Source organism: Triturus cristatus, chromosome 1_2, assembly GCF_964204655.1.
Source record: "Triturus cristatus chromosome 1_2, aTriCri1.1, whole genome shotgun sequence".
Classification (NCBI taxonomy): Eukaryota; Metazoa; Chordata; class Amphibia; order Caudata; family Salamandridae; genus Triturus; species Triturus cristatus.
In genome coordinates, this window is record NC_140580.1 from 922,584,250 (window position 1) to 922,610,848 (window position 26,599).

General features: G+C 46.2%; 1 protein-coding gene across 1 annotated transcript in view; it reads right to left on the minus strand.

The window, feature by feature from the left end:
• LZIC (leucine zipper and CTNNBIP1 domain containing) overlaps positions 1 to 26,599 on the minus strand; it is a 118,595-nt gene that overhangs the window by 48,899 nt on the left and 43,097 nt on the right. Inside the window, exon 2 of the mRNA XM_085609802.1 lies at positions 5,674 to 5,783. Coding sequence (XP_085465928.1) covers positions 5,674 to 5,774 — 101 coding nt within the window. The 5' untranslated portion in view covers positions 5,775 to 5,783. The remainder of the gene's footprint in view (positions 1 to 5,673; positions 5,784 to 26,599) is intronic.

A 26,599-nucleotide genomic window follows, 5' to 3' on the forward strand; every position in this document is an offset into this window, starting at 1 on the left:
TAGCTGTCACAAATCCTATGTTGCACAGTTCCTGAGCAAGTCCATTATCTAGACACCTAGCTCTCCATGGGATCTGAGCTGCCAAATAACACAGCCCGAAGTCAGGAAATCCTGGACGACTTCCTGTAGTGGTAGCTTTAGGCACCTCAGAAGCACCCTGTACCGTTTAGCAGCCCATATATAATCCAACAGGATTAACTCCAAATCGCTAAACCCAATTGATGTCACGAATATAGGTAAATTACTGAAATAGTAAAGCAACCATTGATGTATCACTAGTTTGGTCAGGGTTTCTGCCCATCAGTGATAGCTGCAGGATCTTCCAAAAATTAACAGTGCCTATCAGACTTTTCAGTGCCACTCCCAGGTTGCCCAAGATAATGTCTTCAGGCCTCTGATATATCCCTACCCCAGATATCATTGTGTATATTGTTCCCAGGGGACACCCAAGAGGGTCAGTGTATCCACCCTGTCTGCCACATTGTTCTATGGGACAGTCAGAATGCAGGTCTGACGGTCTGCCAAAATCCTGTAGGTACCAAACTGTACCCATCACTCAGAAACAACATGTCATCCGGATAAAGCTTTTGACGTCCGACTGGGCAATTCCCCTGTCCCACTTCTCCAGCCTTAGTATCTCAGCAAACGGCTCTATGATCAAGGCACAGAGCATGGGGAATAGTGGGCAGTATTCTTTCGTCCCTTGGAAAACTGAATATCATGAAGAATCACATTCCCTATTCTAACTCTTACTGTGGGGCTATTATATAGGAGAGTAATCTACTTTTCCTAGTTCCCCCACGTATGATTGACTTCCCCAAATGAAAATCTCAATCTTAGCATATGAATCTGGTTTTCTAGATCAACAGTAAAACTATGGCATTTTGGCTGGCATTTCATCCATTATTTACATAGGTCGTCTAATGTTAATGGAGGTATTGGTAGAAGGTCCAAACCATTTTGGTACTTGTGTATTAACAGCGTCATAGATGGGTACAGTTTAAAGGCCACAACTTTACTTAAAATCTTCTAATCTAGTTTCCGTATTGAGATTTGTCTATATAAGGATCTGTTGGTTGGAGCGCTACGTTGTCTGGGAATTGGGATGATCAATGATTCACTTGTTGTTTCAGGGAGTCTGCCAGCGTCCTAGGCTGCAAAGTAGACTTGAGCAGCTGAGGCATCAATACATCAGTATATGTGTGGTAGAACTTGGTTGGTAGATCATCAGTACCAGGGATTTTCCCACTGACCAGCAGAGTCAGCGACTCTTTAATCCTTCCGCCAGTAATGGGGCCCCCTATCTTCTCAAATGCAGCTTCTGAAACAGTTTTCAAGGTCAGTCTCTCTAGGTAATCCTCTATCTCAGATGCTGGGACTTCTCGTCTACCATGTTATACCTTCGGTAATAGTTTAAAAAGGGTATGCTCTCTGGGCACTGTGTATTTGTATATCTCTTATGTATATAAAAAAAAACAACTGAAATCAGGTTGCCAGGAAAGCAAAAATATGTGCACACTCCAGGTACAATTCTTCCATGTCCACACACAGTAAATTGACGGTACTCCAAAAAAGGAGGAATGCCTACCAACCCTCCTCAAGAACTTCAAAGTTACCAATAGTAAATAAATGCCCTTGAGCCCACATCCTAATTTTAGTTGTGAATTAATAGAACAAAGACCGATGGAGTTCCATCTTCTTTATAAGACTTGATTCACTCTAGCTTTTCGGATGTTCCAGTTTAGCCAATGTGTGATTCGGCATTAGAGTTCATCAGGGCTCTCCACAGCCATAACTCTATCCCCATCACTCTAATTTATTTTATTAACCCATATACGTCCTATAGACATTATTTAGTGGTCCTAATTCACTGTACCTCGTTCCTAAAACACAGAGTGGGCTCCTCTCCCGATCCACTAATCGAACCTCTTTCCAAGTGTTCAGAGGTTCAAAGTCTCCCGGTGGCTGCATGTATGTGGCGTACAACCCATGGTCAAGGCACCTCACCTTCACAACCAGAGCAGTGTTATTTTTGAAAAAAGTTCAACAATTCTTGCTTTTTGTGGGGTGTTTTTATTTCCCTTGCAGGGATGCACCCATGTTAATCAATTCCTTGGTCATTGATGATCTACTACCCATTAGTTGTCCAATGAAACTCCTGCGTACCGTCTTAAATGACTCCCTCTCAACTGTGGTGTTGGTGGCAGTCACCTGGTTCTCAGTAAAGAAATTTTCTATGACTTCATTAAGAGATTCATTGAGTGCAAGGTCCTCTAGCGCAGGACCCTGGACTAGCCACGTTGCGCTTGGCAAAAGGTGTCTTCCTCATTGGATTTTCAGTAGCAACAGATTGTGATCCAATAGGATTCTCCATAAATATGTGGCCGTGGCTATGGCAGCGGAAACCATGAATCGGCCGAGGTGGTCATGTAGGTTGTATACCAGTGTATTCCCTATGAGTCCTGTGGGTCCGTCTTCAGAAGTCCGCCAACACACACTATAGTGCCATTTTGCAACGTTCTGTGCTACCTTCAAAGACTGTCTATTCGTCAATGGTGGTTGGGATCTATCTGAATCTATGATTAAAACTTAACTGGTGTCCCACCAACCATGATAGGAGTTAGGGGCCAGGTTAACCTGTCAGAAATAGTATAAATAAACTGAAGTTCGTAGGTGCTTGGGGCGTAAAGGCTGCTCTGCAGCATGTTGAGGCCATCCAACCAACCATGCTTAGCTTAGGGCACCCCTGACCAAATCCTAATAAGTGTTTCCCCTTGCCCAAGCAAAGAAACATGTGGCGAACACATGACCCTGCCAGTGGCGTTTCTTCATATTTAGTCAGGTGTGTTTTCTGCAAGGTCACTAGCATAGCCCTCCGAATCAAATAGACATGTATCTTGTCCCTCTTAGTAAGAGTTCATCCCTCGTACATTAAAGGTAAGGAAAGTGTAGTCATTTAGTGAGGGCATTGCGTTGCATTGCATTGAACCCAGAAAGCAAGCCATGATGTAGGTTCCTACATCTTGTCACAAAGTAGTAAAACTTCTGTGTGCTCTGTCTCAGGTTTCCATTGTTAAGCCACCCGATTCCTCACCTATGTTGATGGTATCGCTGGAAAGCAGAACATAATTAACTCCAACTCCCATTCTCCTAGAACTAATTCACAACAGTGATCTGCTCAAACCACAAAATGAAGGGGTCAGAGGTGTGCCCGATTGTTTCAGATGTGCCTCTGCTGGCCAGCACATCTAAAACTTCCATGTGTAATCACTTTGAATTTGCACAATTAGTCTATCAGCTCCAAGTCCTGCTCCCCACTTGCAGGGACCAAAGATACCCATTATCACGATCTACTACCCATGAGTTTAAATCGCATGTTATATAGACATGGTGGTAGATCAGCTGTCACAGGCCATCGGATTTGATGATCTTGTTCTCAAAGGAGTTACAGTTATACTGGGCTACCAGTGGTGGATGATTTCACACTAACAGTTCTCTCCTCACCTTGCATCATTTTCACCAGTGCAGCCCTCTCTGCTTCAACTTGTTGCTTTGTGGGACGGTTAGCAGCTCCTGGTTTGGATTGTAGTTTGTGTAGCTTTCAACGCTGTGATGCTGGTCACTGTAATTTCTCCCAGTCGTTGCTAGCTCTATATTGTTCACAAGAGTCAGAAGGCTCAGTAAAGAATAATTAAATGCCGTCTATCATAATCTTCAATTTGACAGGGCAGCAACATGTAGCAGATCTCCACCTCTCAGGGACTTTGACGCCTGTGAGGGAGCCGCGTTCAAACTGAACAGCAACTGTGTAATATGGAAATATCAGGACAGATTGCTTTACAGTTTTAAAAAGGGCAGTTAGACTGGCTTTCTGGTGGATTGTGTCCTGGTCTAGTTAGAGTAACTATGTGGCTACGATTGGTTGGCGGAGAGCACCTGATGGCTGTCTTCTAGGTGCAATGTCCTGGACAAAGAAACTTGTGAGCCTTGAGGAGGCAACCCTGTTATCCACTTTGAGGAATGACACCTTATCAGTTTCCTCAGCTGCCTTATGCCCTCCCAGTATTCTACTGTTGATCCTGTAGCTTCACCTAATTTTCTCTGCGAGTTCTACAATCTGCGCCCGCAGTGTTCTTGAGACGGGAAGTGGTTTACTGATTTCATCATCCATGGCTTTGACCCTCTCCATCAGTTTTCACTGGTCCATGTCTACAGTAACTGTGTCAACTTTAGCCTCTAGTGCCTCTCAGGTGGTTTCAATCACAGAATTTACCTACTTTGTCTGAAGGGGTGGCTAGTTCATCTAGGACAGGGCTTTTGCATTGGGCCTCTGCCTGGTAGTAATTTGTTTCTGGGCCATGAGGTTGAACCTTTCCTGAACCCAGTGTTCACCTGATCCCCTTTATGCATCATATCTGTGTTTTTGTTATTTCAGTGTCCGTTTCACTGCTCCCTCATTCCAAACCTCAACAGTCTTGGGCAGTTGTGTTGGGTTTATTGCCAACTACCGACACTGACTCTCCTCTGCTAAAATGGGCCTGAAGGGCTGTGTTCCAGATAGTTAAAGAGGAAGGTGGAGGCAAGATGTGTCACTCTCTAAATGCAGCCTGGTGATTCACTTGGACTTGGTACAAACTTCCAGTATTCTCTGTATTCTGGACAGGGAAGTACTTCATCACACATCATCAATTGCCTCTATGGTGGGGTGAGCAGTACAGAAGTCCCATCTAAAGTGAAGTTACATGCCCCAATATCTACGTTTGTGGAGTCGACCTGTTCCTGCTTTTTTACCTTAGGCTTCAGCGATAGGAGATGTATGTTGCTGCTCCAGGACCCTGTTTGCACCCACGTCCATAGCACTCTCTTGATCCTCAGGTCTGCTGTTCTCTAGGCTCTCCTCTTAATAATGGGTTGATCACAGAAGTGGTTCTTCAGTTTGCTGCACCTGCTGGAGACACACATCTCTTCTGGTGTTGGATCGTAAAAGACTGCAGTCTCACTTCTAGGAGCAGCTGCTCAATAATGTCGAACCGTAGATCCAACTTAGGGCTCCAAGTCATGTTGTGGTCCTTCTTGCGTGTTCTGCCCAGGTGATATCAGGCACAGGCCACCTCGCCTCTTCTGCCGCCAAGTCACTGTAATCCCCAGAACCCAGCCTGAGTGTTGCCCACCAGTGGTCCAGGGTTGATCCCAATTGCTCCACACACTGCACTGTGCCCGCAAGCTTGTTTAAAGCGGTGATCCTTCCATAGGACTCAGGGAGCCACTGGTGCCAGTTCTTCCACATTTTAGGTTCCAGGAGATGCCACTTGGTCTGGTTCTGTCTGCAGATTCTGGTTGCCTGGTGACTTCATGAGTGCTCCTGGACCTCGAGCTCCTCTCTCCCCATTGCCCTTCTACGCTCTGGCTAGGCAGGAACCGAAAATAACATATCTCAGTCCATGAGCTGCTGGTTACAATCACCATAAATGTGCTTCTTAGTGTATATTAACATTACTCTAGCACAAACACAGCTTCATTAGGTCATCAAACTGTATGCTGAAATAATATACCAATTCTTAATGCCATTCATTCAAGAAGGTTTAACCTGAGCAGGTGCCACTGTTGGAACACAGTGCCATATAACATGATGCCTGACACGTCTGCAGCAGAGCTGGAAGCAGGGTCTCTTACCGGCACTCCTCCAGATCTTGCAGCTGCTGCATTAGTCTGTCCAACTGCTCCTCCAAGTTTTGCTTCAGTTTACTGGTCTCTGTCTTTCCCCGGGAAGTCATTTTTCAAATCTAAAATGTAATTAAAAAAATTATTTAAATCCTTCTATGACAAAACAATTTTATATTAGACAAACTGCCTCAAAGATTTTTATGTTTGGCATGATCTAAGAATTTGCATCAAGAAATTGAATTTGTTTTGCAGGTTAGGAGACTCAGGGGCCTATGTAGAGCAGAGCACTGAAATCCAACTCTGAAAATACAGTATGTTATCGATACTACAGGCTTAACGATTTTAGGTATGATTTAAACGGGTTACTCATAGCCTGAATTTGCACAACACAGAATCAGTATGGCTTAGTGGTTAGATCATCTGAGTTGATACTGCGGTTTTAGAACAAACTTTACAGGTTCGTGAAAGACTAATTTTCTTTCCACACTCCTGAATTTACACATCTACAATAATGAAAAACTCTAGGGATGTATACTTAAAGTGAATTTGTCCTTATACTCACTTTTAATTGAAGTAATAATAAAAACATCAGAAACAAAGTTAGGAGGTTGGGTGGGTTAATACAAACCCAGCTAAAATAGGATAATAAAGCAGACACTAACATTTCACTTTCAGGAATTGATAACTTCTTTTTTTTCTTATTTTTCTCTCTTTTCTTTTTATGTGGAAAGCTTCATGTTCGCTAGCAGAAGTGTCATTTTTTAGGTCTCGCCTGGCCCAGCGCATGCGCTGGTCTGGCGAGACTTTTTGAGAGGGCTCCAAAAAGTGCTACCAGGCCAGCCTAGAGCTACAGTGCCTGTGCACGGGCGCGCGCGCCTGACCCCGATTACTTTCACTTTCGTGGCCGCACGGCCGCTTTGATGTTTGATCGCGATCACTCGCGGCCGCTTGGCATAGCCAATAGGTCTCGCTTTTGGGACCTTATAAGTATTTAGTTGTGCAACTGTTGCATGGCTAAACACTTATAAGGTCCCAAAGGCGAGACCTATTGGCCATACCAATGCTTGTTTCTCTTGTGTTGCCGATAATTTTGGATGGTTCGCGACAGGGAGCGATGGGGCGTAAATAGGTAGTTTGTTAGCTCGGCGTGCTAGCATATACCATGCTCTGGAAGTGCAGTGCACAGTTTGGATCGTGTCCCTATTTGTGTGGGACTTTGGGTCGGACACAAAGGCTATCGGTGGAGTAGGTTGTACACTATCCTTTTCTACTGCCACATGCGGAATATACGCATGTGGTTGTGTCCAGGAATGAGCGTGTTGCGCTTGTGCGCAGTAGAAATATAATTGTAAATCTGGTGCCCCGAAACCGCCCTTATGATACGGTTTCGTTAGTATGTTGCAACTTACTCTGGCTTGTTTTCCCGCCCATGTTAGTTTCTGCATTGCCGACCTTAGTTTACAGAACAGTGCCTGCGTTAACCAGATATGAATATTAATAAATAAATATAAAAATTTGGGTAAGACAATCATTTTTTGCAGAGCTATCCTATCTGCTAATGATAGGGGCATCCGTATCCATCTAGCTATCTGTTTGTCAAGTTTAGTCATCGCCCTTCGATAGTTTTCCCTTATTACTAGTTCCGGGTCCCTATGTATCCATATGCCCAGGTATTTAACTAGGTCAGTTTGCCATTTTAGGGGGTAGTCTAATTTCGGCTGGGTGGTGGCCAACGTAAGAGGTATGATCACTGACTTGTCCCAATTTATTCGCAACCCTGCATACTGCTCAAAGCGGATATATTCTCTTATAAGGCTATTTAAATGTGATTTGGGTGGCGAGTGAATAGTACCATGTCATCTGTGTATAGTGAAATGCTAAAGGGGCGAAGGTTAAACTGTAAAGGAGCTTCCGGGTGGCGCTGACGGATTCTGCAAGCTAATGGCTCCAAGACCAGCGTGAACAAGATTGGCGAGAGCGGACAGTCCTGTCTCGTCCCTCTGCCTATACTAATGGGGTCAGATGTTTACCCATTTATTCTAATTCTAGCCGTGGGGTCATTGTATAAAAGTTCTATCCACTTCAAAAACTGTTTCGGAAAGCTTATCCTGCGTAATACTGCAAACATGTACGTCCATTCCACTGAATCAAAAGCTTTCGCAGCGTCTAACAAAGCCGCTGACGCCGGTAACTCTGGATCCAGGTGGTGGTACAGTGCAAATATGGTATGTATGTTTTGAGTGGATCTAGTTGGTACGAATCCTGCTTGGTCAGGTAATACTAGCTTCTCCTGCAGTAGCTGTATCCTGGTAGCAATAACCTGTGCTAGGATTTTAACATCAATATTGATTAACGACGGAGGAGGAGCCAAGATGGCGACCGAGACGGCAGCGTAGATTCCCGGCTCCGCGAACCTCCGCATCCCGCACGGATATCCTGTACTAGATCCTCAGTTTGCGCCATGGGATCGTGTTTGTGAAGGAGAGTGGCAACCGATCGTGTGACTCCGGGGTTTCTGGCTACTGTACCGCCTGAGAAATCTGCGGATGAACTTTGCGGCCCGTGCAGCCCCGGAGCCGGGACCTCGAGTGGACGCCTTGGCCGGGTGGCAGTTTAACAACAACGGCCTGTGGTGACTGGGTGGAGTCGGTCCACCGGAGCGGTGCTGCCCCCGGCCTGCATCTCGCCACGGCCGCACCCGTTGCTAAAGCGTAGTGGATCGAGGGCATGCCCGGGGGTGCAGTTCTCAGACTCTTCGGTGTTTGCCCCTGCCTTTGACGGTGAGCTGCCCGGACGCCGCCCCTAGCTCGCCCTGATCCTTGCAGACTGCTCCCGGATTTTCGCGGCTGCTGGTCCTTGGTGGAGACGACTGCTGCCCGAGTCCACGCAACGGCTGAATTTGTACCTGCCCCCGGACCCCTGTCTCCAGCGACGTGGATCCAGAGGTGCTTGTCCCTGGGTCCCGGCCCCCATACGAGTCGGGCCTCCCCCGGCGGCCATCTTGTTGCGATGCAGCCTACTATCCTGTCCACCGGGTCGCAGCAGGATTGGGAGTGTGTGACTTTTGGGAGTGTGGCAGAGCGACCGCGGGGAGCAGTGCTGGGGTACGGCGACCTCCTTGAGGCCCTTGGTGCCCTTCATTTCTCCTTGGCTCGTGGCATCGAGGTCTTGGGGAGTAAGATCGACGGTGTGGCATCAGCGTTGGGACAATGGCGGCATGCTGGTCCACAGTTACACAGAGACTTCCTACACTGCACACAGGAGGATAATGTCGCGGCCATCCCTGCGATTAGTGCGCAGCCGGACACTCCGGACAGTATGCTACCGTATGATCGGCTGACTGAGGGTTTGATCTGTTCCGGAGGTAGTGGTTCCGAGTGGAAGGTGGTGGCCTCGTCCCGTGCACGACCTCCGGTGACCCAGGGACTTTACCAGCAATGTCTGTCTACTTTGGATGATTCAGCCTCCCCGGACCTTGTGTGCAGTGCAGATCCTGTGGCAGCACTGGGAAAGACGTCCCTCCGAGATGCGGACTGTGTTGGCGTTCTGAGACCTCCACCCCACCTGTGTGCGTCGCTTCCAGGTTGTTTTGGGACATCCCTTCACCTTGGAATATCGGACATGGCACTGGGTCGAGGGGTAGGCATGGGCAGCATCGCCAGGAGTGGTCAGGGTTGAGGCTGATCCCTTGGGGTGGTCATCTGGTAGACGGGCGGACTTATGGTTGTGTACTCCCAGGATATAGCTACTAGCATATTCGGTGCGCAATGCTCCCCATTCCCCCTTTTGTTATGGTCGATTTGGTGCTACTTATTGTTTGCTGTTGGGATACCTTACTGTGCGGGAGGGAGGAGCCGGGGGTATGTTCTGGAGGCCCTCCTCCAGTTTATTATATTTTCTCCACCCCCCCGCCTGGTGGGGTTCTTTCTTATTCCTTTTTCCCTGTTTCTTCTACATTTCGGGTCTAGTTCCAGGGCGACAGGCACACTGCTGGGGGGAGGGGCCATACTCATTTGCAGAGGTGCAGGGTGGGGGGTTGGGGGGGGGGGACTCTTTTCTTTCTCAGTCTTCCTCTCTTTTTACATGGCCTCCTTTTTCTTCTCCGTTTCTTCTTGTTTCTTTCTTTCTGGGATCAGCGTGGTACGCCTCTTTTGCTGTGAACCGTTGCCTCTCTGTGTGTGCCACAGTTTCCGGGGGTTCTCTGGGCGTTAGGTATGGGGGCTTGCAGGCGCAACTGTTTTTGATATTCTTCCCCATCATTTCCTGTGTTTGCGCCATGGATTCAATAGATTGCTGGTTATTGCTAACGTCTATCATGCGGCCTGCCCTTTATCGCTGTTGGGAAATGGTTTGGCACCTGATCCTACTGTTTTGTTTCATTATAAAATGAAAAACCCCTTTTCTCCTGGTGTCCTACCTGCGCGGCTCCCGGGCCGAACTATCTTAGTATGAAGATTTTGCTACCGAGGTGCCGCATGTGCTTATATTTGACCTTATTGCTCTGATTGCTTAGCGGCCGGCCCTGGGGGGTTGTAGGCCCATACTTGTCAATGATCGAAATGTCAATAAAGGTTTTTAAAAAAAAAAAAAAAAAAAAAATATTGATTAACGACAAGGGGCAATAGGATTCACATCTGGTTAAGTCCTTGTCCGGTTTTGGGAGCGCCACTAGAAGTGCTTCCCTCGGTGAAGCAGGAAGTCTACCTTCTGCATATGCTTCTTCGTACATTGCAGTAAATATAGTATCAATAAGTCCTTATATGCTTTGTAGAACTCCCCAGGTAGCCCGTCCAGACCAGGGGCTTTGTTATTGGGCAAGGAGTTTATTGCGTCTATAAGTTCATCTTTAGTGATATGATGGCCTAAAAACTTTCAGTGAGTGTCTGATAACCATGCAAGAGCTATTTCCTGAAGATATTGGTTAACGTCTGCTGATGTGGTATTTGTTTTTTCCCCATAGAGTTGAAAATAATAGCTCTTGAAACAGTAAATAGACGTGGTGTCGTATAACGTTTGGTCTTCGTCATCCCTAATCTGTGTTATGTATGACGTTGTGAGTGATGGTCTAATTTTGCTGGACAAGGCGCGTCCCGGCCTGCCTCCCTCTCCATAATTCCGCACTGTGTATCGTCGTGATTTATATTTTATGTCATGCGCAGCGTATTTCTGGTAGTCGTCCATCCGTTCCCTGATTATTACCAATAAAGTAGGATTCCGCGTCTGTGTGTATTCCGCCTCAAGTTGGCTAATGTCCCTTTATTTTATGTTTAGTTGCTGCTGAATATCCTTCAAGATCCCTGCAAGCTTACTAATGCAGTGACCCCGAATTTTGACTTTGAATGCCTCCCATAACGTTCCTGCGCTATCCACTGATCCGGAGTTTGAATCAAAATAATCCCCTATGGCGTGTCTTAGCTCGCTATGGAACACTTGGTCCAAAAGGGCGCTTCCCTGCAACCTCCATGTGAAATGCCTAGGTATGTATGTGGGGACCTCCAGCGTGACAGACCGGGGAGTGGTCTGATAGTGTCTTGGGTAGGTGTCTGATCGTTTTCGTCCACGTGCATGCTTCATGCGTAATCAGCCAGTAGTCTCTCCGTGACCATGTGTTATGTGTCGTTGATGTACATGTTCCTTCCCTACATCCGTCACCCCCCACATCTCCATACCGTCTTTTAGTGCTTTGGCCGCTTGTTTACTGTACCTTTCATTACCGGTCGACCTATCTAGGGCTGGGTCCAAGCATGTATTGAAATCTCCGCCCCATATTATTGGCGCGCATGGGAATTCCCTAAGTTTAGTCCATATATCTGCATAAAAACCGAGGTCGTCGGAATTAGGACCATAGGACGTGATTATCATTAGTACTGTGCCTCCGAAATTTCCCTGCACTATGACATAACGGCCGTGGTCATCTTTAACTGTGCGAATAAGCTGGAATGGGGTGCTTCGCCTAATTAACAGTAAGACACCTCTGGCATACGTAGAGTATGAGGACGCCATGCGGTACGATGCCCATCTATTACCCACCCGTGTTTCAGTAATAGAGGTAAGATGTGTTTCTTGTATACACGCCACGTCTATACCATGTCTGTCAAAGTATGCAAATACTTTACGTATTTTCTGTGGGTTTTGAAGCCCGCGAACGTTCCACGTTATGAACGTTAGTTTTCGGGTATTCTTGTCAGTGTCAGCCATACTCGTCTTTCCCTATATAAGGTAACCATCTCCACCGCAAGCTCCAGGTGTAAAGCAAAAACTGTGTGTACAATTTCGCAGTGTTGACCAGACATTTTCTACCTTCCCCAACCACCTCCCCCACCCACTTCGCCCCATCCCCTTTGGCGGAGTCAATCCCAGATCGACGTATCATAAAGTCACACTACCTCTCCCTCCCCTACATATAACAAAAAACCCCAAACAGTAAACCGGTGTGGTGCACACAGAAGGTCGAGAACTGCCAGCCCATTTCCTGTGGACTGTCCCCACATGGGCGGATGTCCTGTGAACGTATGCATCAAGAAACTTAACATAGCATATCGTACTTACACATTTTCATCAGGTGAGTTATTTAGCGATATTATGATATACCATAAAAATGTCTAAGACCAAACATGTGCTTTCACAATTTACAGCACAGCATTGTGTTTGGGTACTCATTTATGCGGAAATCTGACTTATTTGTATTAGGTACATAGCAGTCCTGATCCTCGACCAGTGTCTATCGACAGGCACAGCTTCCCGGGGACCATCTAGAAAAGCGTTCCACACTGTTCCACACTGTGATCGACTGCTGCTTTCGTTGAACCCTCCTTTTTGGTGTAGGGAAGGGAACGCTCCTGTAGCTCGCAGCAATTTCTCTCGGCTATCAGATCCGGGCTGTGCGTTCTGATTAGCGTTGTTCTGGCTGGTTAGGATGCCCGCTGACTCTTTCAATGTCCGGCTATTCGACTTCTGACATAGTAGATTGTTCGTCCTGATCCCAGCTCGGGGATTTCCTTCTCGGTCCTCGTTGCCCTTTCTGTTGGAGAAATTTCGGCACATCCTTTGGCTCATTATAAATCTTTGTCTTTCCATCGTCCGTGATCTTGAGCCTGGCAGGGTACAACATGGCATATGGTATATTCAAGTCCCTCAGTTTTTGTTTTGCTGGGCCAAACTTCTTCCTTGCCTCCTGGACAGACACAGTAAAATCAGGATATATGGATATATCCATACCTTCGGAGTTCAATTTCCCCAACTCTTTAGCCTTCCGAAGTGCTGCGTCACGATCCCTGTAGTTTAATATCTGCGCTATGATCGGCCTTGGTCTCGAGCCATTTGGTGGCTTTGGTGCCAATGATCTGTGCGCTCTCTCGACAATGAATATTTCGGAGAACGTCTCCCGTCCTAGCATTGAGATGAGCAATTGTTCTACATATCTCTCCATAGGTCCCGTATTCGTTGTTTTAGATATGCCCGTCAGGCGGATGTTGTTTCTGCGGGATCTCGCTTCCAAATCTTCTGCTTTTGCTGTTAGAGCCGCCAGATCTTTGTCCATCTTCACCTGCTTCGTGTCCATCTGTACCTGAGCATCTTCGGTCTTGGATATTCGGCGCTCGGCCATATCAAGTCTTTCCATGTGCTTGTCCAAGCGCTCAGACATCTAGTCAACCCGGTACGCCAGAGAGTCAATTTTGCCATCAATGTTGGTTAAAGCTGCTTGTATCATAGTAAACATGGCTTGCACATAGTCGTTGGTGACCCCTCCCGTGGCACCTGTCGCCGCCTGCGTTTGTGACAGTTCCTCCGCACCCTGGTCTGTTTGATTTTTTGCTTGTTCAAAAGTTATTTTGGGCTGATTCCTATCCGTCTTGCCCATATTTACCGATTGCGTCCGGCCTCCGTGCCAGGTGCTTCGGAGGAGAGCGGCGTCGAGCAGGAACGTACCGTCGGCGCCTCAGAGATCGTCACAGTGCGGGTATGCCCCCTTTATGGTGTGGGGCACAACGGCGCAGGTCAAGCACCAGTACGGGCAGACAAGCGATGCAAGTGGACCCCAAGCGCTGTGTATCCCTCTGCTCGCAGGCTAATATTCCGGGATGTCACCGTGCCCCAGTCGTGTCCCTCTTCACCGTCGCTTTAGTGCAGTGTGAAGGCCTAGTATGTCCGGTATGCACCACTTCCTGCTCTAGGCGACCGATATCCCAGCACTTCTCTCCTGTGTTTGGGGCACCTGTTTGTCTTCCCCCGATGAGTTTTATGGGAGTGAGGGTATGACCATCATTCCACCGTGCCGCCCTTAAAATCTGTCACTCTCAGGTCACACGATGTTTGTGAGTATATAGGTAGCGGGGTGCAGTTCAGCAGCATCCAGGCCCCCACCGGTGACTGTAGGAGAAAGGGCCCGTGCTACCTGCGCAAGCACAAGACCATGCCTCAAAGAATCTGCGCCAGGATCATGGTTCGCAGATACAACATGAAGGGGTTTTGCCAGTTCAAGTTCTGCAGCCAGGCGCAGGAAACTGTTGTGCCCGTCACCGCCCTGTGTTTTGGCCGATGCGCGCTGCTTCTTCTTCTACCTCCAGTATCCAGCGCGATATAGCCCCCCCGGGGGCGGGGGGATCGTAATTACTGTGCGTGTTATCCTTCCCAGCCGCGCAGCGTCTCCAGATCCCGTTTATCCGAGAGCCGGGGCCTGCACTAGATTACCATGGCGTTTCTTCCCCAACCGTGTATTTCAATTCAAATGGTGCCTTCCCCGTGTTATCTGCGCCTGTACTGTCGCCGCTACTCGCTCCGCAGGTGCTTCACCTCCGTCCTTTCGTTTTGTTCCTCTTTGTCTCCGGTGCCTCCAAGGGGGGAGTTCCGACCGCACCGGGCAAGGAGCTCCACCTGGGCCGTGCTGCGTGCTGTGCGTGTTGGCCACGTTCCTCACGGCAGGCCGCTGCTTCTATTTCGATTTTTCCCGGCCAGGCCGCAGGAACTCTGCGTCGTGTTCCGGGCTTTAAAAATGCCGCAGTTTGCAAATTCCCGATATGAACGGGTGCCCAGTGATCAGTAGTAGCAGGTTGCACCAGTCAGCCACAGTCAAGTTTCCATCATGCAGGATTGTGAAGGATTTTTAGGGCATCTGCGAGGAGCTCGCCTGGGACGCGGCCATCTCGCTTCGTGGCAAGCTCCCCCCCAGGAATTGATAACTTCAGAGGAAAGTAGCGATGATAAGGGTTTACCTTCTGAAATATTACAATGTACAGAGCTCTGTTGCTCCCCAGTTCACCAATACATCCTTAAATAATTGCTAAACATTCATCTAAGTTCCTATGTAGATTCCACAGTGAAATAAGCGAAGGCACCTTACAGCTATTTACATCTGACTGCAAAACATCAGGACTGCTTGGCCTAATTTTGGAATCTCAGCACTATGTGCAATGTTCTGAGGCACACTCCATATCTTACCAGAGTACATAATGCATCCTATGGGAAAAGCCTTCATTCACTTCAACTACAAATTAATATGCTGACAACTGAAAAATATCCAGTCGCATTATTCCAACTGCAAGCAAAATAAATGTACAATGTCACAATACTCAAAGAATTAACGACTGAATAACGTATTTGACTCAATAGGTGAGTTCTATAAAAGCCACTTTAACTATTGGTAACGAGGTAAGTGAAACTGTCTGATGAGAGTCCCAGATATTGGATGTCTTGTTTGAGATGGGTTGGCCAATTTCAAGCGCTGAATGTTAGTTTGCGGACTAAAGAATCAGATTATTGAGGACCTGAGGACCAGCGAAGCAGGTGAAAGGATGATCAGACCTGGAAATTGATATGGTGCATAGATGTGAGATGCTTACATCATGTTTGAAAACCAGGTCTAGTAAACGGTGCATTCGATGAGCAGAACAACAGAGATGAGTAATGCAGGTGTCCATATGATTGGACTCAAGAGTAGAGGATAAACCAGCACTAACTTAAATGTGAGACGTTCAAATCACTGTAATGAGGGTCTGGTGTCCTACGATCAAAATGTCATTAACAGGAGATGGCAGTTCATCAAAAAAAGGATGGGTGTTTACTGCTGATAGAACATGGCCTAACTGAAGGAACAGTGCTGATTAGCATTAAAAACAATTTCTCAATATAGGGGGTCAATTCTGTACAATTGGTGACAAATCTCAACAGACAAACAACTCTAGCCATGCTATAACACGCCATGGACGAGAAGTCTGTAAAGGTAGTTCGGGATTAGCATGATATGATTGCCAAGTTGGCATTTACTGTGATGTGCTTAAGTGATCACGTCAGAGGTTTTTAGGGTGTGAGGGGGCATGAACTGAGGAGCAATCAGCATGATTGTGAATCCTTATCTATTAGAAGTTGTCATCGGAAACTTAGAGGGTCAGGCTGTTGATAATGCCAAGCTGTCGGTTAGCAAGCCAGGTTTAGGTTATGTTAAAGAAATGAAGGAAATTGGCTTTCAACAATTCTATGATACACATGCCTTGCTGGCTGAGGTTCTAGCACTGATAAAGTAAATGAGGAGGTCAGGATTTGTGGCAGAAAAAGGTGTGTCTAGCAATAAATCATGATTGAATGGAGTAGACTAAAACATTAGAAGTACAGCTTGAAAACTGCTAACATGCATCAGGTGGGGGTGGGGGGGGGGGGGGGCCTAACAAAAAATGCGTTTCAGTTTGACAGTATCAAAATCGTGATGTCAGAATGCTGATGAGATGTACAATGCTGAACCTGAAGTTAGGAATTAGGTGGGGACTCTGGGCTCACTGCGCTAGAGAGTGAGTAACACAAAGACTGATGGAAGTCTTGACTCATTTTAGAAACAGAGAAACAAACCTTCCATAATGTCCAGCTGCTGCTCTTGGCTTTGCCAATGATTTCAAAATTGCCCTGTTGCAAGTATTGACAAAGCCAATAGCCGATAGCTGAGTCTGTCCATTCTTGGGGCATCATTTTCTATACTTTCAAAATGGCCAACAAGCAGCGGCGGTTTCTTTATGAGGGCAGGGGAGCGTTGCAGAAGCAAAGCAGGAACAAAACAGTTGTCTGAATAAGCAGTAAAAAGATACACCCAAGAATAAAAATCAGGTTTAGCCTAACACTCCAAGGGCAGAACATACACAAAAATAGGGTGGGAAGCCATTGAAACAGGGATAGAGAATTTAAACAGACAAGAAAAACATCTAATCATGAGCAAAGGGTAGACCCAAAGCCCACTTAATGTACATGTGAAAGCACTGGTTATAATGCTGTCTGCGACAACAGCAAATGCTTTCTGTAGCAAGTCCACAAAAAGGTGATGATAATAGCTGCAGGATGACAGAGGATTAAGCAGAGATGATAGAGTCAGTGGAGAAGATTTTTTAAAAAAAAGGAAAAAATGCTGATTATTCCAGTTGTGGTTGAATCTTGAACATGAGGAGACTAAGGTGGCAGAGGCGGAACCTTTTGTAAAGGGGATAGACATGAAAGTACAACGTATGGCGCACAGTGTGTCCCTAGGAAAAGACGTTAGAATAAATCAGTTTTGAAGGCAGTGTGTCAGGGAGCAATTCTTGTGCTCACTGGCACTTTGTAGACACAAGAAAATGTGTGGTTTGCACTGCATGTTTAAGTCTTGGCAAGCCCAGCAATTCCTTCTGATGTGTCAGTGACAAGAGGCAGTCATTATTTACTGTGCAATTGGCTCCCACAGACATGGTGATTCTGACTTTGTCAAGAAAGCTTAAAGGCTGCTTTTACGTTTCTACAGATCTGTAGATACCAATAGTGAAGGTATCCTCTTTGTGGTCCTCAAAAACTCAGATCTACATGATACTATATTGAAAATGGAGACACATTTGAAATTCACACTCACTCAAGCAAGAAAGAAAGAGTTTCATGAAAGAAGAAACCAACTCCTCGTCCTGGATGGCTCATCCTCACTCTGCTACCTGGCAAGCATGAAGGTAGTGCACAATAACAAATCATTTATCTGCACTCCGGCCAAGGCACTTGTTCCTTATAAATTACATTAAAAGAGGAAAACGGAGTCGTTGACACTGTGATGCCGAGAGTGTGATTATAAGCCATGCTCTATGAGGACCGCGCAATAATTCCCTCATTGGGCCATGAGGTCATATTGATAGTGTGAAGGATTTCATGTCCATCCCATGTTGCTTCCTCGTTAGCCCCTTTCCTCCCTTATTGAAAACCTCCCTTTCCGCCTTTCTATGAATTACCCCTTCCGTATTTTTTGTTGTTGAAGATTTTTATTTTATATCAAAACAAATTACAACAGATGAATTGATGTCATGTGCATTCATAAATAAGCCCAGGTCCCATATTATACAGATTGTTCCGCATTGAACACATACTTATATTTTAGTGCAGCAGACAGAACACAACAGTAGAATATATACAACATTCACATAATAATTCATAGACTTTTATATATTAGAATTCAATGTTGTTTACAGTTTGTAATAAATAAGCCCAAAGTGCCCCTGAAAAGCCTTTCGGGCGGGCTGCAAGGTGCACGTCAGCACCACAGGTTTTTGCATGATCGCTGCAATGAATCATATATGTTCATCCGTTGTGGGTGCTTTCTTATGGATCAAGACCATAGCAACATGCCTCTTCGCTAGTACCAGGGAAATGGACACGAAGTGAGGAAGATGATTCAGATAGGTCTGTTGTGGCTCCTAATATGGTAAATACTGGCGAGGGCGACAAATGGATCCTTAGCATGATCAGTAGTACACCAGTGGGTAAATACTTTGGGGGCTTGATAGATATATATATTATCTACTGGCGGTCGCCAGTAGATAGTTATAGTTAGGACCTATTTTCCATAGGAAATCTGCAACATTCTATTGGGAATATCTTTGGCGCCGATTGACGAATCTCCGCAAAATTTTCCAAACTTTTGGCCAGCTCCGCTCCTACCCTGAAAGTTTCGCAGTGATTCGTCAAGCGGGGGCGGGAAAAAAGGGGGGCCCCAAAACGCGTTTTACACATGCAATTTCCCATAGGATCTGTTGTCGCAGCTACAGCCCGAACCGCTGAACGGAATGACACCAAATTTGGCAAAGAAGTAGTCCTGAGTTCATACTCGTGCCTTTTGCATAAATGGTGTGAATCTGTTCAGTAGTTCCTGAGAAAATTATGGTAAAAAAGTTAGTGATATCTATGGCCGCGGAGGATCGGCGGATCCTCCACGCACCCTCCCCGAACCCTCCCGAGCACGAGCTGAATGCTAATTGGCTGCCAACACTCTGAATCAGGAAGTGTTGGCAGCCATCTTGTGCCTCGGTAGAACCAAGGCACAAGAAAGCACAAAAACAAAGACGCAAAACGCAACAAGGGGGCAGGGTAGAAACCCCCTGACCCCCTAGGCCTGCTCAAGGGGTCCCACAAGGACCCCCAAGGCCCAAAAAAAAAATTTTTTTTTTTAAATCGCAGGATAAGCGCATCCCGCTAACAAAAAAAAAAAAGAAGCGCGGACTCCCGCGCTTCGTTTAGATTTAGCCCCCGGGGGGCAAAGTCCTGGGGGCAATATGGATTTATAATGGGGGGCCCAGAGGGGCCCCCCAGCCCCGGGGACACCACTCCCCGGGGCACTGATTATGTAAAATAGGGGGTCATGCCCCGGGGGATGGGGTCCCCGGGCAAATTATGGCCTGGGGAGGAGGGCCATGAGTGATGTAATATGTGACGTCATCAGCAGTGCATTGCGGGGGCGCGAGTTATAGTTAGCTGAACTAACTATAACAGGGGAATTTCTAGGGTTTTGTATGAGGGAAATGTCCAGCTAACTATAACGCCCCTGAAACCTATGGTTTTTTCAGTGAATTTCTAAGGTTTTTTAAATGCCAATTCCTAACTATAACGCCCCTGAAACCTATGTTTTTTTCAGTGAATATATATATATATATATATATATATATATATATATAGGTCTCGCCTGAGCCAGCGCGCATGCGCTGCTCTGCGAGGCATTTTGTAAGGGCTTCCAACTGGGACCTCACGCTTGTGCATGTGTTTTCTTTTTTGCTAACAACCTATTGGCCTTTGCGTGCGTCTTTCAGACAGCACGCAATTGGCCAAACGTGGTGCTTGTCCCACCTTTGCATCTGCCCACGGCCTAGGGCTTGTGAGAGCGAGCATCAGTGCCATCTGTTTCCAATTATCGCGCACGCGTCTCGCATTCACATTAATTGGAAACAGATGGCTGGCAGAATCAGAAAACATAAGTCGCTGGTATCTCTGTCTGAGAAAAGTAGCAACCCGACGTATTAGTCAGAAATACAGTTGACAAACATGAATGATTTCAAATGCCCCATATGGATGTCGGGGTCACAATAAAACGTAATTTTAGCTAAGAAAAATGTTAGGCTCATTCGTTTAATCGGACAGTATTTGAAGCTCCTGTGAGCGGCAGCAGTCTCCTGGTGCTGCCGGCTCGAGCTGGGCTGCCTCGGCGCAGCAGGCAGGAGAGTTCGCCTGTGACGTCACTGCCGTTTTGCACGTCTCCGCCGCCATATCTACCGGTACCGGTGTTTTACGTAGCTGACAGCGGGCTGTAACCTGGCAGCGGGAGGGTGTTTGCCTGCGGGTACGGGGCCGAGGGAGAGGAACAGGTGCTGCTACAGTCTCGGGGTCGTTCTGCCTGTGCAGAGAAAGTCTAGGAGAACCCCAGCAGGAGCTGCGCACTCACAGAGCTCGCTGCCTGAGCGCTGGCGCTGGGCAAGGGAGAAAGCATGTCCCCGTTATCAGAGGCGGTGCTGAAGAAGAAGCTGTCGGAGCTCAGCAACTCTCAGCAGAGCGTGCAGACGTTGTCCCTTTGGCTCATCCACCAAAGCACTCTCCACTCATCGTCACCATGTGGGAGCGTGAACTGCGCAAAGGTAGAACAGCCCGCGAGGAGGGGGTGGGCCAGTACCATGCACCCCATCATTTCACAAGCCACTACACATCCCATCATTTTACAGGCCACTACACACAGCAGTGTACAACACACTTCTCTTCTGCGCAAAAACATGAGTGGTATAAACAATATGACCACCAGGCTCGGCACAAACACTGCCACCTTCCCCGACTGACATGTGGACACTGTCGCCACCATAGCTCCCACCTCGAATACAAGCGCAATCACTAGCTTCACTAATCCTTAATTATTTAGACCTATCCCACGGCAAAAGCATTTGCCACAGCCAATCCTAATACAAAAGTGCTGATGCAGAAAAAGCTGTGCGCAGCGTTTCGACTCTAACATCCACCGTAGCCCCAACACCCTATGTTGCTCTCAACTCCATAGTTTCGTGCTGTCTTGCACCTTCAAAGCTCAAATGTATGTTCAGAGCTTTTCTTCCGAAAAGTGCGTATCCTATTTTCATTTGACCCAACACCTTATTGCGCCAGCGCGGCGTTCCAGGTTTCCTTTAACGGGTATAGGAGAGTTCGCAGGTTTTCACAGTTCTCAGCAGCGGATAAAATATTTCACTGGTATATAGTGGAGGCAGCTGTCGAGATCAAGTATGGAAATGTATTATTCTTGAGTAGGGTTGAACTTTTGTGTCCATTAACTAGTGCGTGCTGAATTGTCCCTTTGGCACTCATGAACTGAAGAGCCACATCCGGTTTGAAGGGCTAGAACATGGTGATAAGGTATAGCCCTTATCACCAGGTGTGACATTTGTTGTAGTGAGAGTTTGAACTGATTTTAAACTGCGAGTCCCGCACTTAATTTGTGAGGCTGAAGGCCTCCTCTAGTACAGTTAACTACTACATGGCCAGTGCTCATATTGTTATCTCCCACGTGCACAGCAACATGTCCATTAATAGGTATAATTAAATAACCAAAGAGAGGAAAAAGAATAAATATTTGACACGGTCCAGCGCACGTCTTCACCAGAGATAAATCCATAAATAGGTGTAGTGTGCTGCTCCTCCATGACACTGTATTCCGAGTCGAAATGGTGCAGTCAGGATCACCAATTGGTAATGGATGGTCCCATTCTTGGGATGCAATCGCCCTCACCCACCTAGGTGGCATTTTTCATCATCAAGCTTGCTCCTCGCTGAGCAGTCACTGCAGTACACAGAAAGCCTCCAAAAGCAGAACTCAAGCGGGTATCCTTTTACTTTATCCTGGCCTGGTGTTTGCCATGGTGCATAAGAATGCTCTTCAATGCAGGTTGAAGGGAGCGGTGGTGGTGTGGTTAAAATTGTCTCTGGGCAATTCCTATTCTATACGTCTTATTCCTGGCTAATGTCTATGCCCAATTTAAAAACAAACCGTGAACCAAGTGGGCATAGTAAGGAGCCCTTGGTTTCACTGTGTGATAAACATGTTTCATGCCCTGGTTACCCAGAGAGTCAAAGGCATTTCTTCAGGACCAAAGGTAGTGTAACTCCTAATCTCCTGGGTTAGGTTTCAGAACCAATTTTGTTTGTAAAGTTCCATTAAATTGTACCTTAGGTTGCAAATATATCAGATAAAAGTAAATATTACATCGTAAAAGATTTCAATACAACATAAATACACTCCACATAATAACACTGTGCCATATAATTACACGCCACATAATTACACTGTACTCAATGCAACATAAATGCACTCCACATAATACCACTCAGTGTGACATAGTTACATGCCACATAATTACTCTACTCAATGCAACAAATACACCCCACATACCACTCAGTACCACATAATTACAAGCCACATAATTACACTCTACTCAATGCAACATAAATACACTCCACATATTACCACTTAGTGCCACATAATTACAAGCCACATAATAACACTCTACTCAATGCAACATAAACACACTCCATATACCAATCAGTGCCACATAATTACATGCCACATATTTACACTCTACTCAATGCAACATAAATAGACTCAACATAATACCACTCAGTGCCACATAATTACACTCTATTCAATGTAACATAACTACACCCCGCATAATACCACTGTGGCACATAATTAGAAGCCAGATAATTACACTCTACTCAATGCAACATAAATACACTCCACAAAATACCACTCAGTGCGACATGGTTACACGCCACATAATTGCACTCTACTCAATGCAACATAAATACACTTCACAAAATACCACTCAGTGTGACATAGTTACACGCCACATAATTGCACTCTACTCAATGCAACATAAATACACTCCACATAATACCACTGAGTGCCACATAATTACACACCACATAATTGCACCGTACTCAATGCAACATAAATACACGCCACATAAATGCACTCTATACCACATAACACCAATCAACATAAATGCACTCCACACCATGACACAATTTCACTAAGCATAATTTCACTCAACACCACAGTTCCAGGCCACACACTTCAACTCCACACATACCAATACACACTGCATAGTTACACAGCAAACAACATATTTAAACTCCACACCTCCACAATCCACAACATACCTCCAATCCACACCATATAGTGTCACCACCTGAGCACCAAACATCATTCACCGCAACCATTTTGCATCAGCGCACCACCTAAGCAGCACGTCAGTCTGCCCTTGGAATCTGGCATCTGTTGATTCTCCCCTTGTGTCCGTCCGCTGCTTGTGTTCTAATTAAAGTACTGTTTTCCAACTTCCACTCCCCCGTTATTTATGTCCCGGTACCCCATAACAAAAAAGATTATAACAAGCAAGCATGAGAACAGACAGGAAGGAGTTGCCAGCAGTGCAAGTACAAAAAAACTAGAAGACATTTTTTAAGTTAAAATCTTTTTTTAATCAGGTTTTACAGTTGTATATGATGTCGTCTTCGTTTGTATAAAGGTAACAAAAATGCTTAACACTTTTTATTATAACTTTTCAACATAATCCACACCAGCCAAAATGCTCTACAACATAGCCAAAAGTTCTGGATAAACACATAAGGTCCCAAAGGCGAGACCTATTGGCTATGCCAATGCATGGTTTTACTAGCCCACACCCCTTACATTTCGCAGTATCATTAGGAGCAAATTTGGCCATTATGAATGGGGTGTAGTAGTATAGATGCAAGACTTTACATTGAATCAGCTTGTGTTTATAGTAAAAGGGTGTTTCATTCTTATGTATACAGCAGCTGGCTCAACATTTATCAGTAATCTGGTGTCCCAACTTCTCTTCCCATTCCCTGCCTCTTCCATGCTTCTCTGAGAAGTCTTAGGCATGTCACCCTGCTGCTTGGAGTACTGCACTAACAGTAAAATTGTGAGGGGGTGGTACTATTTTTTGCTGCAGTTGCAGGCTAACTCACTGAATAACTACACAAGACTAGTGGGTGTTGCTTCAATTATGGATTTCTTTTATGTGGCTAGTTCTGCTGGTAATAACAAGCATTGAAAATGCAACAGGTCTCACCTTTGATTAAGTTAAAGCCATTGGCATTGTTAATGGTATTGCATTGTAGCTTTGCTTTATTTAGTTTACATTTGTGATATGTTGTAGTTATAATTGTGTTGTTAGCTGTATAGTAGTTTAAAGCATAGCGTTAGTAGGAAAACAGCAGTGTTTTAGATTTGGGAGTGAAATTAATTGAAGAGTAGTATGTGTGTTTATTTCGTATAGTGAGAATTACAATGGCATGAGGCCGAGGAAAGGGGCGAGGGGAGAGCAAATATATGCACATATAACAAATATACACAAAATAATGCAAAGCTAGAATACAATACCATTAGCAAGTAGTATGTGTGTTTATTTCGTATAGTGAGAATTACAATGGCATGAGGCCGAGGAAAGGGGCGAGGGGAGAGCAAATATATGCACATATAACAAATATACACAAAATAATGCAAAGCTAGAATACAATACCATTAGCAAAGCAAATGGCTTTAATTAATCAAAGGCGAGACTAATAACATTTTTAATTGCGGGGGGGGGGGGGCGTTCTCCAGAAAGAGAGTATAGTCCCTTTTGGTCAGGATACACCAAGGACAGACGGGGCAGCGGTCTGTCTCTTCCATGTATACAGGCCGTTCCCTTCACTCCTCAGTTTTTGAAGCCAAGTAGAGAGGGCACTGATCGAGTGGAAAATGCCAATAGTTCCAAGAATGAATGCGCCTAGCCCTAATGCGGGTAAGTATTAATAAGATCCTTTTTGGCAAGCAAAGACCTCAGGGTGTTTCTCACTACTCTTGTTTTGTTATCCAAGGGAACTGAGAGACAGGGAGATAAAGTCCTTACCAGACAAGGATCACACAATGCGTTCACACATGAGAGGAGAGATCTCACGTTGCCCCATGTCAGGGCTAATTAGCTTGTTTAGCTCCTTGTGAGTGCGTTCTAAGACTGGTTGCTCTGCACTTACAAAGAAGCAAAACTGCAAGTACCACAATGCAAAGGGGAAGAACAGGACAGATATTCCGATCCAACATGAGGAATAAGCGGGGACTGGGGTAAAGGAAAAAGTCTACAAAACAAATAAAAATCCCTATGCGACTAGAAAAAATTAAAACACAGCAAAAGATACAGTGTGATAACATTGCAGCTCTCAGAATACACACACAAAGTTTACAAAAGTGCCACAGCATGTAAACTTGTAACATCCCCCCCCCCCCACCAGTCTACCCTTGCCACGTGCAAGACCCGTGTGGAGGCAAACGCATATGTCAACGTGCAGCTGCGCTGCAAGTGAACCCCATAAACAAAGGGAAGAGGGCCCCACACCCGCTCCTTGGATGTTACTCACCAGGGCTGGAAGTCGTCAGCAGGCATGAACCCGTGGGCTCGCTGCTGCCCGCCCTCCATGACAAAGGGGGTTTAAAAGCCATTTCTCCGAGAGGAAGCAGGCACACACACACAAGCTCGTCTGCAGCCCCGTGATGATGCTGTGTGCGCGCAGGGAGGGCCGGGCTCCAAGCCTGCCCCGGGGCAGAGGGGTAGCACCGCCGCCACAGGGTGTCCTGGGCAAAATCTGCTCGAAACAGGTTGCCACGCAGTACGGCGCCAAGCTCACTGCTGCAGCAGTGCATATGTGCGAGTCCGAAAACCAAACCTCTGCTGGGAAAAAAAACTTTACACCGGGCAGCTGATACTACTGCAAATGGTCCAAGTCGGAGGTCTCTAAATCTGAGCAGTCTGATAAAGGCACTCGAATTCTATTACAGGACCGGAGGCTTCGTATTATGCTTCTCTTTCTTATTTATTGCTACTCACAGCAGCCAATGAAAACTTATCTTATGTAAGACAAACTACATTTCCCATGATGCAAGCACCACATCACTTCCTGCATAGCCCCATAAGAGCCAGTAATACCGGAACCAGTTCTCTTTCTTTGCTGCTCATGCAGAGAGTTAAGTTGCACAGAGCTTTCTATCTATCTATATCGCTAGCATTGCATTATTTGGATGTTGTGATTTATGACTGCTCAAGCGGCGCTTTGTGTTTAATAGTAGCGCGTAACTGAACGCCGCTTTGCTCTGTCAAAATATATACCTTGGCGCTGCGGGGCTCCAGCTGGGAGCGCGTTGTGTGGAACGGGGTCTTCCCCGAAGGTTTTGGTTGCGCGCTGATCGACGCGCGAAGGGCGGCGCTCGGCCGCATCGTTGGTGGTCTCCCAGCGTGTTCAGCTCTTCAACAGGGAGTGTGTACAGGTACCGCCCCGCCTTCGGCGGGTGAAATTAACGATTTAAATTGGCGCGAAGGCTCCCCTTATATGCCGGTGCGCTTGGAGCCAGTAACTTTTACTTGCATTTAAGTTTCCACGTGCGTAGCCCAATTGGGCTATTTTGGTAGGCTTTGGGCTACGCACGTTGTTACAGCCCGTTTTTCTATCGTTTTCTATCGTTTTCTTTCGTTTCTTCGCATTGTGATCTCGGATTCCCACAGAGAGCATTGTTTGACGCCTGGCTGGCTGCAAAAACGACCTGGGCCTGGATTTCTGCTCATTTTGGCTCCACTACGCC